Below are 18919 nucleotides of genomic sequence, written 5' to 3' on the forward strand. Positions count from 1 at the left end.
TTGATTAAAAGTGAAAACTGGAGGAAGCATAAAGTAGGTCAAAAACTTCCTGACTCCTTTAGGATTAAAACATGGACTAGATACTAAGTATGCGTGAAAGGAACTCGCAAGAATCCATTTGCCATTCTTGGAAGATACAGAAAGAAAAGACAGGGCAACCTCAAATGGAAAACTGATTCTAATGGGAACGAAAGCAAGGAGGAATTGGGCAGGAACTCTTGTGAAAGGACTTCTAAAGTGTATATGCCTTTTTTGTGACCCGAGCTAGGGAGTTTACAGCTAGGGACATCAGCAGATACCCGGGATGCACACAGCGGGATTTATTATGGGCCTCATCAGGTTTTTCAAAGCCAGTTTCTAATTACATAATTCATGCCTTCTCCCATTTTTTTGTTCTACTCTTCTCACCCACACATGGGGACACACACACACACACACACACACACACACACACCCTCATATAAAACCAGATACTGTTCCTAAACTCTTCGGTTCAGCTACCCTGTGCCTCCCCCTCAGCCACGTCAGCCCCATGCTTCCATTTTTGAACTTCTTAAAAGCACTCCCTCTCATAAACCAGTCTGGTTGTGGGGAAGAAAATGAGAGTAGAAAGAACCAGCGGTGAGAAAAGGAAGATGTCAGAGGCGATAACAGCTTGAGTGAACACTGTAACTGCTGAACCGTTAGGTTCGGGATTTCCAGTTTCTGAGGAACTTGGAGAAATGGGAATTCATCGAGATACACGTCAGCGAAGTTAGAACAAGCAAGAGTGATAACCACCTTCTCTAAGAAGTATCCATGGAAATTAAAGTATTCTTTGTTTTTCTACTTCTGGTCTATTAAAAAAAACAAAGGTCTACCAAAATTCCTCAATTCTAGACACACCATCAATCTATTAACAGCCTCTTGGAGCGGTAAAGGAAGGAAACATGACCACATTAAATGTATACACTGACACTAAGCCGTATCTGTTTCAGAAATGTTAACTTTGGGGATGGGGACAGTGTCACGAGGAAAGTCAGGCATGGAGTAGCAGAATAGAAGTGAGAACGCAACCCAAATCCGGGAAATCTAGTACCTGGACAACCTCTTCTGGCTGTGCCGAGGGTCGATCGCCTCCGGAGATGGGTAGCTTTGTGGAAGCTGGTATGCTGATGGCCACAAGAGAGGGAGGAATCTTCTATCATTCATGACTGCCCAGGAAGAAACAAGATGGCACGTCTGTAGCAAATAAAAAAGACTTCTGGTCAGAGAAGTGTCTCATCTTTCAGCACACAAAACCACAGTACACACCTTCTCCAAAACACATCCCCAGTGGTAGACTTTGGTCTGTAGCACACACACACACACCCAGATTCAGGAATGCTACAAGTTCATTGACACAAGCAATGGAAGTAATTTCTTTACAGAATTCCACAACGGGAATCTTGCTGTTTGTGAACTGTACACATTCAAAGATATCATCATCATATGAATTTTTCACTCCAATTTATACTCACAACCACCTGCTCTGTTCTCTCTGGGTCCTATATCCTATTCTGAAGAATTGTGACTCCTATAAAGTACAGTATTTTTGCTCATATTTCTCAAGCGAGACACCTGATTGAGGCAGGATGGCATTGTGACACTGAGATGCGTTTCGATTCAATGTCGATGCACGTCATAGTACACTGTCACAGCTCACTGTAATATTTAGGATCTTCACAGGTTTCTTTTTTTTCTTTTTAAGTACATTTTTAAGGCTCTTTCCTTAAAAGCGATAGCTTAAGAAGTTTAGTTCCCCAAAACCACAATATCATCATCTATGTTTACCTCTTAAAGGCATGAGGCTACGTTAGAAAATTAAAACACCTTCCCTTTATAGAAAGAGTCTGTGGCAGAGGCAAGTGACTTTCTGCTTCTACAGAGATGTCATTTGAGCTTTACTGAGTAGTACTTCCATTAACCATGAAAGGCTCAGGAAAACTGGAATAATGAAGAAAGACATCAGAGGGAGACCATAAAAGCCCAGTTCACTTCAAGGATAAAGCAGTAACCATCCCTTCCCCCTCCATCTTAAATATCACAACGAATTTAAGTAATGAAATAAACAATTCACCAAGAGCACACTTTATCTACAACTTTAATTTCTTCCTACTGTGTTCATTACCAAGCTGTTTGCTTTCTTCAGGCAGGATGGGGGAAAAACTTTTAAAAGACTCATTTAACACAGAAGTCAATTTCCACTAATGTATTCTCGGTGTGGCATATGTGGTCTTCCAAAGCAAATCCATACATACAAATATACATATATTAGTCTCTTCCTTTATACGAACAACAGAAATCAGCCCACCTTCAAACATGCCATTGCTGTTATTATCCCGTAGGAAAAACATGAACAGGAGAACCGTATTTTTTATAAAAAGTGAAAATGGGTTAGTATTTCTGATAGAACCGATTTCCCTTCACGTGTATAAACAGCCCTAATTATGAAAAGATAATGGAACTTTTGTATAACCCAGACTGTACTTTCTGAAAAGTTAGGCAGGGAGTATTTTTCATGTATTCTGCCCCCGAGGAAGCAGGAATAAAGTGCTTTCCATCAACTGCAGCTATCGAGTTGTTTAACACAAAAGAGTTTACAGGCACAGCGGGCTTTGATATTTCATGTCTGTGACGGGGAGCGTGAGAGGGGCACCCGGACCACCGGAGCTTTCACAGGACCACCGAGGGGGCTCCACAGGTCCTCAACATCCACCCTCGGCCGTGTTCGGCAAAAGGGAAGAACGTGAGGCCTTTGTACTCGTGTGTAGGAGGCCAAAGTGGGCAGGAGAGACAGATGAAAGCTGAGGCAGCTGAACCGCCTACAAAATATTCATCACAAAGATTCCAAAGAACACCTTTTTTTTTTCTCTCCTTGAGCTCTTCAGAGCACACGGAGGGAAAGACGGGGGGGGGGGGGGGGGGGGGGGGTGTTAACTGGCAAGAATGTATGCATGCGTAGTCTGTAAGAGATGAGAAAATATAAGGGACAGTATTTAAAATCCCTCAAAATTTCCTCAAATCTCATTCTGTCCAGAAAATTCAGCCAGTCCAAGCAGGCAAGGGGGCATCTACAAACCCCACACACAAACGCGTATGCACTTGGGCACTTAGAATTCAAAAGCAAGATGTTAAAACTAGCCAGAGAAAATACAAAATCGTCAAAAATAATGCTTAGGCAAAATGTATACATGTGAAACACAGATATTAAAGGAAATATATTAAATAAAGTGTGTGTGTGTGTATATGTGTGTGTGTATGTGTGTGTGTGTGCGCGTGTATGTGTGTATTGAGTTTAGTCTAACTTTGATAAATGCAATCCCAGAAAAGAATTTTTCTCTGTTCTACAGAATTTTCAAATAGCTAGCTGGTCCTTCATTAGGCTCCCTTATATGGAAAAAAAAATAATGTTGTTTATTAGAGAATTAGGCTGGGTCAGAATCTACTACCCCATAGCACTTATCCCAGATATAGAAATCTGAAATAATATATATACATTAAGTCCTTTCAAAATTATAGTCCAAAAAGTGCCCATGAAATATGGTTCAGGCTCAGTTTCGTCGTTTTTACACACTTGGTCGTTCAAATGTCAGCTGGCTCCCCAGCCATTTACAGAGTACGTTCGCCTACATTCTCTCAGCTGATAGATCCTCAGGGTAGTCCTGTGGAGTAGGTACAATTATGCCTCCCTACTTAATAGGAGGAACGGAAGTTTACAGAGTGAATAAGTCAGAGGTAATGAAAATACCACCAGGGGCTGAAGTATCGGACGCTTAATCTAGTGCTCTCTGGGGAAGTTACACATGGGTTTGTGCTTCACAACACATGGAATAATCCCCTCGTGATGACGCATCACAGTGTTCTGGCGATAGCTTTTTGGGGTCATGCCCTTCGGTCCATCTTTTAAGTCCCTAAAACAGCATAGCTGTTTCTCACCAATCTTTGTTCATTAATCCATCTCCTCGGGTTAAGACTCCTTCTTCCAGAACAAGACTCCTTCTTCCCTGGAACTGGGTTTCTGCCTATCTGTCCAAAGAGGAAACCGCTAATACTTGGTGAGCAACCTTCTAGCACACGACTGTTCTTTATTAACAAACACGTCACCTTAAATAAGGTACACCTAGCTTGCTTTTACTTAACAGTCAATCTGCCTTTCAAGCTAGAACTTGAGCCATAGCCTCCCATTCTATTACAGAAATTCCCTGGTCTCCCCCAGCTTGTCCTCTTTATCAGTTCTCTCTGAAGTGATTTCTTACCCAGAAATGAAATGGCATATTGTGTGATTATAAGATATCTTTTTAATTCTTTTGTTCATTTCAACAGTGAGTATTTGAGAGGTCACTAAAATGAGTTCTGATGACAGGTAGAAGGTGGTAACTGAGATGGCATCAATGCGTTCATTTTAAACCACTTGCAGAAATGGAGCATTGTTTAGCTACATGGGTCGGAAATCCCCAAATACACACATTTGTTCTGAGATGATGACAGCAGTTCGCCACATCAACAGTGAAAACATTAAGCCCTCAGAAGTTACTTTGGTTGTGCTGACAGAGTGGTGGAAGGGCTATGCCATTTCATGACACCCAGCGAAAGTCAAGGAAGAAAAGGTTGATGAGGTCATAGCCCAGGAGTGAGGTCACCAGCTAATCTGACTTCATAGCAACAAAAGAAGTTTGACTGATGAAAAGGTGTCCCCAGGGTAGAAGTCAACATCCCTTTGTCTAAATGACTCTTTCAGATCAGGAAAAAAATGTGTTGGCTAGCCTCTCTTCACATGCCCACAGAGGCATGTGACTAATGGCACTTTTAAAGTCTGGTGTGAGTGATATAATGATTAACTGGCCGTTCAAATCCTAGAAAGGTCACATTAGCAGCCCCTCTCAGTGCTTCAGAGCCAAAGCAGTAGAGTGTGAAACTCAGATTCCACCAGGGGGTCAGAGAATGATTAGAGTCAGAAAGGGATCTGTAGCTGCCTGTAAATGAAGTCCAAGATTCCTAATATTATCGATAACATGGGGTAGACACAAGATAATTGTGGGTGGCAAAAAAAGATAGTTAGATTTGCTTTTGGTTTTTTAATGAGCCAAGAAAAGCAGTTGGGCTAATGAAAATATTAGTTATTAGCTGTAAATTTTGGAAGCGAACGCTATTTTTAAAAGTTTAGGAGGCTGCCTGATCATAAATATTTCAAAGAGCGCACTATTAATTCAAGCCAATCAATAATACAGCATAACCCTCCAACTATGATATCAATGAGAAGAAATTTATTCACCAGTTTTATTCCCACTGAAATCCATATCCAAAGGCTTGCGACTGATTATAGCTAGATAGGTTGTCTTCTTTTTATTAAAATATTATTTGTTACTCAAACATTTCTAAAGCAATAACATGTTATGACTCTTTAATTCGTGGAGTAGAGAACGGAATATTTACTGACATTTCTTGAAAACTTGCTATAAGCCCACAGGAAAGAACTGACATCATCACAGTGTGTTCTCCTTCACTTGACAGGAAGTCAACTTCAAGCAGATTGACCTGAATCGGGATCTCATTTGAGAAGCCTAAGTGTCCGGTAAACTGTAGTAGTTATTTTTTATTTGGAAAACCCTCAAGTTCCAGTGGCTTTATCATCCTGTACTTTACTTTCTGAAAACCTGGCAATCCCATGTGGACTTCTGGTAGAATGAGCAATGCAAAGAGCTGGCTGGGACTTGGCATGTCCTTGTACTTCTGGGGACTGATGGACCTTACGACCACCGTTCTCTCCGGCACGCCAACACCACCAGGCAAATTAGAAGCGCTCCTGTCAGATAAGCCACAGACACACTCGCGGACAAAGAGGAGCTGGGTTTGGAATCAGTTTTTTGTTCTGGAAGAGTACACTGGAACTGACCCTTTGTATGTCGGCAAGGTAAGAATGGCCACATAGACACATTATCAGGGTTCTGAATATTGAAAGAGAATATGAATATGAACTGAATATGAAAAGGTCACCGAGCCCATGTTTGGGTCCTGAGAACAATTTTACCTAGCGGTATGTTACTTGACAGCTAGTTGAAATCTAATTTTTGCTTTGTCAGATACCAGTCAGGAAAGGAAAGATTTCTCTCCTTGTTCATATGTCTGTTCTAAGTGGGAAAAAACAAGGAATTGGATTTTGGAGGAAAAGCCTGGGACTCTGCGAGAAACATTCGAGTCCCAAAAGAGGCAGCAGCAGCCTGGGGAATAACAGGATGGGGAAGAAACTGGGAAATGCAAAGGGAGGAGTGGAGGGAGGGTTTTTTTTACTTTGCTTTGTTTTGGTTTTTTGTTTTTGTTTTTTTTTTTTCCAAAGCATTTCCACAGGTATTGCCTGGGGCCTAAATTTAATGGAAAAAAAAAAAAGAATAAAACATTCTTCATTTCAGAAGATCCTAGCATGCGCTTTAGAATAGTTGGAGACAATCAATGAATATATTTATAAACTTTACACTCGAATTCCCTTGATTTATCTATCATCATTTCATTTTTAATCCAGGCTTTCTCCTGTGTTTACTTTATTTGGATGCTAATCAGAGACCATTTTGTGAAAGCAACCAAGTGAGAGAAAAGGGGAAACAAGGACCTAATTAGAAAATAAATAATTCATTCAAATCATAACTTAAACACTTGTTTAGCACAGAGGCTAAGAATGTGGATGGGCTTCAGAGTCAAACACATGTGGGTTCAAAACCCAGCTTTACCAACTGCTTCCGGAGTGACTCTGGACAGGACACAAAGCCCCATTAGCCTCTGTTTCCTCAAACATCAAATGGGGATAATAAAAGAACTACTACTTCCCAAGAGTTGTCTCTTTCCTCAACTCCCACCCACTTGTGGATTCAGATCTGACTTCTGTCTGCTGCATTAAAGTTGTGTTTTCAGTGCCCCCAAGGACCTCCCTACTACCAAATCCTGTGGTTTCATATTATGGAACTGCCCAACACAGCCTCAGATGCTGCCCACTAGTCCTTCCTACTTGACTCACTTTTCTCTCTCTGCCTCATGATCGTCACAATCCCATTTTCCTTCCTTCCTCCTCAGCCTCTTTGCTGGTCTTCTCCCTTCACCTGACCCCCTCCAATTAGTGGTCCATCTCGTCAGCTTTGCCTGGGGTCTCTTCTCTACCCACATTCATGCTCTGGATGGATCTGCCACGCCCTATGATTTTCAACACCACCTCTAAACCGATGAATCCAAAACCTCTATCTCTGGCTCATACCGCTCGTCTGGGCTTCAGACTCATAAACCCCACTGCACACGTGACATAGCTCCCCATTTATGGCTCAAAGCCCTCCCAAACACGGCATATCCGCTAAGGAATTCTTGGTTTTCTTCCCAAATCGAGTCTGCCCACCCCCGGCGTCTTCCCTATGTTCGCACTGCCATCACGCAGTTTGTAAAACCTTTCTCTTGCCCCCCACATGCTCTCCACCAGCAAACTGTCAGTCCCTTGCCAAAACATATCCCCAAATCCTTCATTTCTCCTCCCTCCGCTTCCCCTGTCGCCTCTCACCTTTGCAAACGCCTAGACTCCCAACCAGTTTCCGCACCTCCACCCACACTTTCTTCCAATCCAATCTCCACACATGAGAGTCAGACCGTGTCCCTCTTCTTCCATCCTTCAATGTCCTCCCATTGTACTCTGAATCATCCAGACTCCTCCCCACGGCTGCCATGGCTATTCCTCTCTGACCCAGCCTGCCTCCTGGCCTCCTGCCACACTGCAGGCCACTCTTTCTTTCCCTTGCTCTCATGTTCCAGAGACATAGCTTCCTGGTACTTCCTACAACTTGCCAAGCTTTGCCTTATTGTTCCATAATAAAAATTCTTCCTCTGGCTTCTTCGGTGGTTGGCTTCTCCTAGCTCTTTAGGGCTCATTTTGAATCTAGGTCTTTCTTGACCATTCTCTAAGGTAGGCCCCTTGGTCAGGCTCTCTCACTACCATTATTTTCTTCAGACCTCTAATCACAACCCACAATATCTCATTCATGTGTTTATTGACAGGAGCATTGTCTGAAGCCTTTGGACTAGACTCTAATAAGGGCAAGGACATTGCTCCCATTTTATCCCCAAGGCCTAACACAGCACCTGTCACATAGAAGGTACTCAAAAAGACATTTAATAAGTGAATACCTCATGGTACAGTAAGGGTTAAATAAGCTAATACATGCAAAGTGCTCAGCACAGTACTTGGTCCAGAGTAAGATCTTCACAACCATTACTCTGTAGCGGTAGTGGTAAGGATAGTGGTGGTAACAGTGGTGGGCAGGGATTTCGTCACAGGAACTCAGTAGCTCAGGATGCACACGCCTAGTGCAGCTGCAAATCTCTTAGCCTCAAAATCTGTGGCTTTGACTTTCTTTCTCTCCATCCCTCATGCACAACCAGTCACCACATCCTGTCAGCATCTCCTTGCCAGTTTCTCTCAGAGTCACCTCATCCTCTCCAGGCTCTGTCATTACTGTGGTCCCTCTGCTCCTCATGATTAGATTAACTAAGCAGCCACTGCCCATCTCCCTGTAGAGAGGATCTTCCCATTCCTCCCCCCAGGACTCAGGACATTCATCTCCTTGAAGCACCCTTTCCATCATGTCACTCCTCTGATTAAGAAAGCGTTGTGGCTCCAGTGCTTATCAGAGCTCTTAGCATATAGTTCAAGGGCTTGCAGAAAATGAGTCCTTCTCCCTTACCCGGCCCTCCCCCATGATTTCTCAAATCTAGTCCCGATCCCAGTCACGCTGGTCTCCTTACTGACCCTGACACACACACCTAGGGCATCTGTCCCTACCTCAGACATGTACTCAGGCTACTTCCCTGCCCAGGACACACAATCACCAGCTCTCTGCTGAATCACGTTCAGATTTCTCAGGGCCCTAGCTTAAAAGCCACTGTCATCATGGACACATCTTCTATCTATTCAGAATTCCAAAGGCTTCTAGCTACTCATTATTTGTAAAATATTTCTTCCAACTAGACATACGTGGCTACTGCTAAAGTAAGTTTTGGAAAATACATTTGTATTCAGTAGTTGCTTTGTGTGCATGTACAGTCTAGAGCCCCCTTCCCTTCTCCCGTGGGTGGAAACTGAGATGCCATCTGTAGCCTTCCCTACGCTTCTCCAACCCTGAGCACCCAGCACAGAGCTGGACATATAAAACTACAGAAAGACGAGGGCACCTAACGTTTTACCGGGCTTCCACAGGACCACGTGCCAGGCACAGTCACACAGAGCAGGTCACTTAACCATCAGAACAACGCTGTGAGGCGAGTATGATTCACCACTTTCCGATAATCAGCCGACCGAACACGGCTCAGAGAGGTTATGCTTACTGCCCCCAGTTACAAAGAAGGTAACAGGAATTATGACACTGAAGCCACGGGTTTTCCTTTTCATTGCCCTGAGACTTGGCCCTAAGAAATACACACAAGAGTCGATGGCGTTAGGGTGACACCGGGAATCCAAGCAAGCCTGACTGCTTCCTGACAATGGGAATACTTGGCTGTGTAGCACCCTCGAGTACTCATGATTAGTGCCCACCCTTTCCTAACTACCCCAACCCAGGACACAGAACACCCTGCGTGCATCTCTACAGCCACCTTGTTCAACCAACACTGCGCAGCCACTGAAGTGGGGTGTGACCTCCACATTTTATATTCACTTACCCAGGCACTTCCCTCCGCCCTCACTTTGGTATGAAAGAGAATGCATCCACTTTCACTCCCTCTCCCCCCAGGGGCATTCAGTTTGTCACCTTGAGCTCTGGAAGATGTCTGTTTAGAGAGCCTGCCTGAGTATTTGCCTATTTCAGAAGGAGTATGGCAACAATTACCGGCTGTAATTGGTATGGCCTTATAAAACCCACACTGGGCTTTCCAGGGACAAGGCAGTGTCGAGTTAAAGCTAGATTATATTGACATATGCAAAGAGGGGGATGCAGAGAGCCTGTGCCTGGGCACGACGCTGCGGTTCCAAGGCATGCCGAGGTCCACAGCTCCACGGCAGCTGTCTGACCACAAAGTGGAAGCACTACTGCATTCCTGGAACTGTACGAGGCACTATGAAAGATGACCAAAAAAGAGTGAAAATCACCCTTGATTTTAAAATCCTAAATCAACCAAGATTTGTCATAATCTACATGGACTGCCCATCATTCACTACTCCTTTAGCTGAACTGAAGCATTACGAGGGTAAGTAGGATATCCACCTGTCTTATTCTGCCTGGATTTGGGGGAGAAGAATGTTCTCCCAAGATGTGCATGAGCATGTGCTGCCAACTCCATTCCAGAAGCTCCTTACCTTCTTCAGAAGAGCTGGCACTCAGTCAGTGTTAGTTGAATTAGATACGGTGAAACGGAAAACACATTTTTAGTACACTGCCAATCTGCTGAGTGACTTCGGGGAAAGCCGTCAACGTCTCATGTTTGCAACGGTCGCAACCAAACGTGTCTTCTACGGCTGGTAAACCCTAATACTGAATGCCCACTACCAAGCTGCTCCGGAAGCTGGGGTCTCTCGGCTCTGTGTTCACCTTACCATACACCACACGGTGATGTCAGGACGCAGACTTTTCCCGACCAGCTCCCCCTTGGGTTCTGACTGTACAATGTACTAGAGGGAGAACCAGAGGCAGGAAGAGGGAGAAGGGACTTGTTCCTGGAAGCCAGCAAATGGCTCCAGTTCCTAGATGCTTCCCCCACCCCCAGCACAGCACCAGCCTCGCCACACCCCCTCAACAATAGCAGCACGACCGGATGGCACACCCTTCTCAGAAATCGGAGTCTGAAGTCTGAGAGATGTGCGTGATAGGGGCACGTCCACTGAGCTCCTGAAGCCCCAGCCCCAGGCGGCCGCGCTCCCTCCTCTGATGCCTCAGGCCCAGCCTCCTCCAAACATCTAGATTCCAGAAGCGCCAACTGCTGCCCTCTGTTCCCCCGGCCAGAGGGACGCTAGCTGTTTCCTGGAATCTCTCTCTCTCTCTCTCTCTCTCTCTCTCTCCAATACTTCCATGTTCCCTTTTTGCCTTTTCAATCCTCCATATTAAATTCACTCTGCGAACATAACTCGTTTAGGTTTTGTTCCCTGACTGGATCCTGAACTGATACAATGATATTCCTCAGAAAACAGTTCTGTGTAAGCAGATTCTGGTCCCTTTCATAGCTGGTCCCCATCTCTTCCTGTTCACGAGAGGCTCATCATGCCTCTTGTTCCTTCCTCCCTCCCTCTCTCCTCTCCCTCTTGCACACAGGCTCACACACACACACAGAAGCTACCTGCAAGATGCTTGCTAGCCCTTCTGAGACAAAGGGAACAAGATCCCACAAAATGCTTTAAACCTAACCCTGTACCCTACGTGCCCCATTCGATACACTTGTACTGAGCATTTGCTGCATGTGAGAACCCACACTGCGATGAAAGCCACATGGTTCCCGCCTTCAAGGAACCTACCATACAGAGTTCCTCAAATTCTTCTCCCAGCACTGACAAAAACAGAGAACAGATCTGAGGTTCAACCCAGATTATACTGACCTCAGCCAGCCGGATGGCTCCTAAGGAACTAGAACCCCCTGCAGGAGCAATGATGTTAGTCTTCTGTTATTTATTAAGCTCTCCCCACAGGCAGAACACTTATGTTTGGCCTATAATGATAGAGAGCATGCTTAGTTTTTTCAAGGACCATAAGATAAAACTTTTTAGATAATACGCAGAACACCTCAAAACAGTCCTGTGTACTTCATGTCAGATATTCTTTTCTCTTCCCCCTAAATAATCTGCCATGCCCTAAATGAACCTATCTCATTCTAAGTAAATGTTCTATGTCACATGCCTTAAGATTACATGTCTTACAACATATATAAATACTGAGCAACTTTTTTTAAGTTAAAAAACATCCTGAGGTCCTTGTCCTCCTTCGCCCAATTCCATCCCTTTGCCTGGAAACACAGCTCCCGATGGAATGGATTTTCATTTCTTTGTGGCCAGGTCCCAACAAAATGGCTTTCTATTCTACACAATAAGAGCTGGCCACCTCTGCTTTTTTTTTTTTTAACTGCATTAGAAGATTCGGATTGCAAAAAATAATAATACTGCATACGGTATGAGGAAACGTGAGAACTGCATATTCTAAATCGAATTCTTGAAGTAGAAAAAAAACCCACAGCTATTTTTTCAGTCAATTTTATTCCCTTATTTCTCTTCTCTAGATAAGACACAGCTGAATTCCTCTAGGCGGCAAAACAGTTGCCTGCATGATGTGGCCGTGAGTCAATCTGAGATCACCTCAGAGCCAGCCACAACCTCCAAACCCACCCTTGTCTTAGGATGCCGTGAATCCATTTTTCAGGTGTTCTCCTGGTATCTGTGCCACCTAATCCTCAGAGTAACACTGTCCCAGCAATGCTTCAGGCAGCCTTCTGCAGCTTTTACTGTTAGACTGTGCATAATAAAAAAGCCAACAGGTGGTTTCGGCCGTCTCTGCTAAACTCTTGAAGATTTGAAGGAAGCAGAGAAGATTGGGGCTGTTAAGACCCTTTTCTCTTTGCACATCACCATTACTATCCTCATCATAATCGGCCCCATTTGTAGCGCTCCTATTATGGGAAAGACAGTGTGCCAGGTGCTTTACATCCATTAATTTCTAATGATCCCAACAACCCTTCAAAGTAAGTATTAATGATGTTCTCCACATTTATAATATCAGAAATTTGAGACTAACAAACATCCAGTACTTTGTCAAGGGCCCTCAATTTATAACCGCCTTCGTGTTTTAGACCCCATTTATCTGCCCCACTAGCTTAAGCGTAACACCGGGTTGCCTGATTTATAAACTAAATCTCTGAACTGTGCAAAGTGCTAAAACCCAGGCAACCACAGACCTAGTGGAGGCCCCCTTTAGAGAAAAACTCTTATTATATGATAACACAAAATTCCAGGATTCTTGCCATAGAACTATATCTATAATTACAGATGCAGAAGAAACGTCTTTCTAGGCCTACTATGAAAATAGGGCCCCGGACTCCTTTTGAGAGTGCATCAGTCATTACAGACAGAGTAATCCAGTAGAAAACACATTTGGATGGGCAGATAAAAGCATGGCCCCATCCACATACAGATTTGAGTGGTTCAATGACAAGCCCAGGAAACGGTCCCACCAAAGAGAGATACATTCATGCAAATAATAACAACCTCCGGTAAACCCATGTTGACACCTGAAACACAAGCACTCATAGTCCTACCGAATGCAATTACTGGATTAGGACCACAGCATCAGAGAGTTTCAAGAGTCCCTGGAAGTCACTTACAATTTCCAGTACAGTGGCCGCAGCCTATTTTTAAATCAGTTCATCAGTTTTTCAGGCAACTTGAATCATCAGCAGGTTTTTGAAACTCAAAAACTTAATTTATGTCAAAAACTTTACTTTTAAATATTAGGCTTGTTCATTTTTTTCCTAAGTGGAAAAGCTAGGTTCCTCCTTATGATACTTGTTTCTATTCTCATGCTGGGGGCCTATACTTCCCAGAACTCCTGTTTTCTAGACTTCTCAGGGAAAAGAACCTAAAGATATAGTGGTAAGTCTAGGATACTGAACGTGATATGGAAAAACTTTACTTACTCATCAGTCTGTATTTGCTCCTTGATACAATCATGTTCAACGTATGATAATTCTCTGTAGATCAACATTTTAAACACTTGAGTGAAAAAAAAAAATTACTCCTGTTTGAAAGGAGGTCATAAGTTTGGACCAAACTGACAATCAATTTATTTCCAACACCTGTTCATATCCATAATGAGATTCCAAGTTTCTCTGTTTGTTTCCCCAGCTCCATTCAGACATGGACAGAGGGGATGGATCCATCAAATACATCCTCTCAGGAGAAGGTGCAGGCATCGTGTTTACCATCGACGATACCACTGGAGACATCCACGCCATTCAGAGGCTTGATCGAGAGGAAAGGGCCCAGTACACTTTAAGGGCTCAAGCCCTAGACAGGAGAACAGGCAGGCCTATGGAGCCGGAGTCTGAGTTCATCATCAAAATCCAAGACATCAATGACAATGAGCCCAAGTTCCTGGATGGACCTTATGTCGCCACTGTGCCAGAAATGTCACCAGTGGGTAAGGTGGAGAGTCACTGATTCTCACAAAAAGCAGTTCTACAGAAGATCGCCCTCTTTATACCCAGAAAGAGAGAATGTGCAGAACAGCTCACAAAGTATAAAACTGGACCAAAAATGATAACCAAGTCCTTAGGCAGGAAACTACACAGACACTGAAATCAGTCATATTAAAAAATAATAGTAATAATAAGCCTAGCATGGTTATTTGGTTCTGATTCTTAAAAGACAGATGATAGACGGATACATGTTTGGTTCATGAGGAAGAAGCATTTTGGTATTATCAAAAGAGCAATGAAGAACCCAAAGGCTGTGTTCCTCTTGCTGGTTACTAAGAATTTAAAACACAAATAACTCTTGTCCCACTAGAGAGGCACCAGATAGGAGTTATGGAAACCTGACCTCAAAAGGGATGCTCCCAAGGAAACAAACGTAACAATTCCAAATGCCCATTCAGAACTGCATCCGGCCTTTAGCAATTCAACTTGAACAGGTTTCCATCATCTCTCTTCCTCAGGGACCTCTGTCATCCAGGTGACAGCCACAGATGCTGATGATCCAACCTACGGCAACAGTGCCCGGGTAGTATACAGCATTCTCCAGGGCCAGCCATATTTTTCTGTGGACTCCAAAACAGGTATCTGATGCAAGTTGTGGGAGGTGGTTGCTTTATTCCCTATTAATTTATAACTGCTGCTTACGGCAAACTCAACTCTCCTTTTCAAGGACTCTCTAGGGACCGTATAAAACAAAGGAGATTGTTACAAGCTTTAGGATTAAGACAGGAAACCAGCACTGCCCCGGTGGGTAAGAGCAGGGCTACGTATAGACAGTGTACCAAATGTGACTGGAGAGGCCAGAAAGCCTGCCTACACAAAGGTATATCCTCACTAGCCTTCAATAACTCCTACAGCTGAATTTATCCCCAGGGAATATCTTTTATCTCTCCAGAAAGACCTGAGAGGATTGACACATTAACCTGGGCTTGCTAGAGAACTAGGATCATTGATTTTGAAACTATGAAGAGCCTTAGGGGAATCATCCAGTCCATCACTGGTCACTTAACAGATAAGGAAATTGAGAACTGAGACCTAACAAAGTACTTCTATTTATAGATATGTCCCCTGACATGTGGTTTGATGTTCTTCCCACTGAGCCACCCTGCACTAAGCAGAAAACACAGCCAGAATAAATGGATGCTGGGACACACAGGTTTTGTTGAGGCGGGGGAAACGGCACAGAGCATGAGATGTGGCCCCCCAAAAGGCAGGTACTGAGTGGGAAGCTCTAGCAGGAGGGACAGCATAAAGAACTGGATGGGTAAGGAGGAATGTGGCAGAAAAGACAGAAGTTTGGTTTTGTTTTTCTGTTTTGTTTCAGTTCTACCTGACAGTTTTGACTACTCTCATTATCTTGCACTTGTGCCAATCTTTCTTCCTTTTGAAACACTGTCACAGACATTACCATATTTGAGCCTCCCATTATTCTTGTGAACTCATGAAACACATGAGTGCGCCACTGTTCCCATTTTACAAACCAGAAAATTGAAGACCTAAGAGTAATTAGCAAGGAACTTGAGTGAAGAAACTTACAGTCACAGAGGTAGAGTAAATGGTGAACACTCAAAGTCACCTCTCCATTTGAAAGAGAAAAAATACATTTCCATTAGCAACCTGATAGAATTTTTTTTCCCAGAAGTCCTAAGGGGAACCAGGCATTCAGAAACTTATATCATAAAAGTAGAAAGTGAAGGAGTATAAATTAGTAGGAGGAAAGAAAAAAGGTTGCAGTGAGGGACTTCTATAAAACAGTAACTTTAACAATTCTACAAATGGATGGGGGGGGGGGGGGTAGTGAGGAGATGCCCACAGGGAAGAAAAATACAGAAGAAGAGGGTAATGTGTCCTTTATATCCTAAGAGGAACCTTACATTATTTTGACAGCTCCCAGGGGGTATCTTTAGTGTTAAGGTCAAAAATACATGAAAAGATAGTTATTGCTGTGCCCATTGGGCATTTTAAAAAAGGAAAATGCTGCATATTTCACTTAAGAATGGTGTTACTATAATGCAATATATACACTACAGGAGTAAACTGGAGACAGGTTTGTGGTTCCCAATGTCTTCTGTTTGCATGCAAAAGGTCTATTTAGCCCAGGGTCATGCTGTAAACTTGCAGTAAACAAGCCTTTAATCTTTGCCTAGAGTGCTAGAGAAGTCAACTTTTCTAAGTAGCAGGGCTAAAAAGGAGATAAAACATTACAGCACATCCTCCGCAGGATCAAAACAACACATTTCACTGGATTTTGATTTAGACCCCTCTTCTTAAATGGCACTGTATCATCACAATGTGATGCTGCTCCTCACTGTCTGGGGAAGTTCGTCCCTTACGCCTGTTAAAAATGAACAACCCAACAGAGCATCTTTCATGTCCCAGCTCACGGAAATCAGTGAAGCACAGAGGTAAGCAGAATGTAACAAAACCGAATGGATATATAAGAAAAGAAAGCGTATCAGAATTCCAAACCTGCTTACAGGTATAGGGGAGGCAGGGAAAAGCAGACTAGGAGTGAGCTGCCTAAAGAAAAGTCATTCACACTACAAAGGCTCTAGGGGCTGAAGAAAGAGCAAGCTGAAAGAGGGAAATCTAAAATCACAGATTTGCAGACATATGAGGCTTTGTTTTCCAGACGCAAAGCCCCAGTTTTCTCTGGTAAGACAGAGACCCTTGAAATCCGCCCAGACTGCAAGTCCCTAACTCTGTTGGAGAACACTGCTGCCACCTCCTGTTCTCTCCCGGTAATGCTGCCAAAGGAAATGGGCTCTGAGCTCTTCCTGAGGGAACAGGGCCTACTCACCAATTGTTTAATTAAGCACAGCATTTTTTTGAAGCTAGACTCCTGACCTCAAGTTTAATAAAACACAGATGATTTGCATCTCGACTCTAGATATTAACAATGCACAAGGGAGAAACCTAGAAGCCCATCTTAAACACTGCATTTGTGGTTTTATTTTTAAAAACAAAATCTTAGGGCACCTGGGTGGCTCAGTCGCTTAAGTATCTGACTCAGTTTCACCTCAGGTCATGATCGCACAGTTTGGTTCGTGGGACTGAGCCTGTTCCCATTGACAGTGCAGAGCCTGCTTGGGATTCTCTCTCTCCCTCTCTCTCTCTGCCCCCACCCCCACTCGTGTGTGCACGCGCACAAGAGCTCTCTCTCTCGAAAAATAAATAAACAAAACTTTTAAAAAAAATAAAAATGAAAACAAAATCTTTTCTGCCCTGCAGGTGTCATTAGGACAGCTCTCATGAACATGGACCGAGAAGCCAAAGAATACTATGAAGTGATTATCCAAGCCAAGGACATGGGAGGGCAGCTTGGAGGGTTAGCTGGGACCACAACGGTCAACATCACCCTCTCAGATGTCAATGATAACCCACCCCGCTTTCCCCAGAGTGAGTACCTAACCAATGAGAATACAGATCTCAGGCCAGAGGGATGCACCTATTACAGAAATGAAAGAAAAAGGGCAGTCTGAGTTCCTCCTTAAGTTCAATTATCCATGGGTTCCCTTCATACATTTATTGTGCAATTCTCACATAAACATTTCCCTTCTGGATCCCAATATCCCATGGCACTATACCAGTGTTTCTCACTTTTTTCATTATCACCTCTCTCTGAAGCTCTTCTAAACTTTTTTTTTTCCTTGATCGTCATGCCCTGCACCCTGCCCCATAAAATTAAATAGTAAGGAATAAGATTTTGTTGGATAGGGGTGAACTTTAGAAAGCTACAAACCACTGTAGCGTCTAAGATTTTTTTTTTTCAGATCTCCCCCTTCCCCGAACCAATGTTTGTCCCCTAGGAGACAATACTGCCCTGTTGAGAATGCACACAGAGAAACTAAGCCAAAACTGTAGGTGAACACATAGCAGCCTAACTATTTAACCAGTCAACTCATAAGAGTACCAAGTACCTGCTTTGCAATGGCACCGGCCATGAGGGATACAAGATACCTGAGATCCAGTTGCTGCCCCCATGAAGCTTAAAATTCAGCTGGGGAGTACATATTCTAAACTCATAGGAAGTTAACCAACAAGTAGATTTGCCATGCCAGTTGAGTAGTGCAGAATGAAACTTTCACAATGAACTATGAAGCCTTCACAGAAGGATGATACCTCAACAGGGGACTGAAACATATAAAAGATTTAAATAGAAAGAAAGGACATTCCAGAAGGGGGAAGCCATTCAGTCATTCAAAAAAAATATTTGTTTTGGGCACCATCTAGGTATGGGACATAGAGCGGTTTACAAAACAAACAAAATCTCTGCTTTCCTACAACTCATTCGAGTAGAATCGAAATGTAAGAAAAAAAAATACATATATATATATATATATATATATATATATATATATGTATGTATCTACAACAGAAAGACCTGGAAATAAAGTAGCGAACGGAATTTTATGTTCAAAGACCGCCTAAAAGTGGAGACGTGCTCTTCAGTGTTTCAAATGTGTTATATTTCTAAAGGAAGTCACTGAAAAGTTTTCGAGCAAGACAGAGACATAAAAGAAGGCTAATCTGACAGCCAGGTACAGGAGGGGTTGGCAAAAGTGGAGGCTAGAAGCTGGGGAACCTGTCAGGGGGCTTTTACAATGGTCAAGATTTGACCTAATAAGGACTTAAAGAAACAGCAGAAGGAGTGGAGTGGGACTAACAAGAAAACATGGATTTCTGTCCCCTGATTTCCTGGCTGAAG

General features: G+C 43.3%; 1 protein-coding gene and 1 long non-coding RNA gene across 5 annotated transcripts in view; one reads left to right on the plus strand and one right to left on the minus strand.

Moving 5' to 3' along the window:
- Positions 1-18919, plus strand: part of CDH20 (cadherin 20) — a 207015-nt gene that overhangs the window by 150102 nt on the left and 37994 nt on the right. For all 3 annotated transcript variants that reach the window (XM_060613985.3, XM_060613987.3, XM_060613986.3), the window contains exons 2-5: positions 5533-5932; positions 13862-14156; positions 14673-14792; positions 17443-17610. In XM_060613985.3, the coding sequence (XP_060469968.1) occupies positions 5687-5932; positions 13862-14156; positions 14673-14792; positions 17443-17610 (829 nt within the window). In that variant the 5' untranslated portion in view covers positions 5533-5686. The remainder of the gene's footprint in view (positions 1-5532; positions 5933-13861; positions 14157-14672; positions 14793-17442; positions 17611-18919) is intronic.
- The window catches only part of LOC144613798 (uncharacterized), a 58365-nt gene that overhangs the window by 2652 nt on the left and 36794 nt on the right, over positions 1-18919 (minus strand). For both annotated transcript variants that reach the window (XR_013551214.2, XR_013551215.2), the window contains exon 2: positions 1079-1221. This is a non-coding gene — a long non-coding RNA (uncharacterized LOC144613798). The remainder of the gene's footprint in view (positions 1-1078; positions 1222-18919) is intronic.

Source organism: Panthera onca, chromosome D3 (assembly GCF_046562875.1).
Source record: "Panthera onca isolate mPanOnc1 chromosome D3, mPanOnc1 haplotype 2, whole genome shotgun sequence".
NCBI classification, from domain to species: Eukaryota; Metazoa; Chordata; class Mammalia; order Carnivora; family Felidae; genus Panthera; species Panthera onca.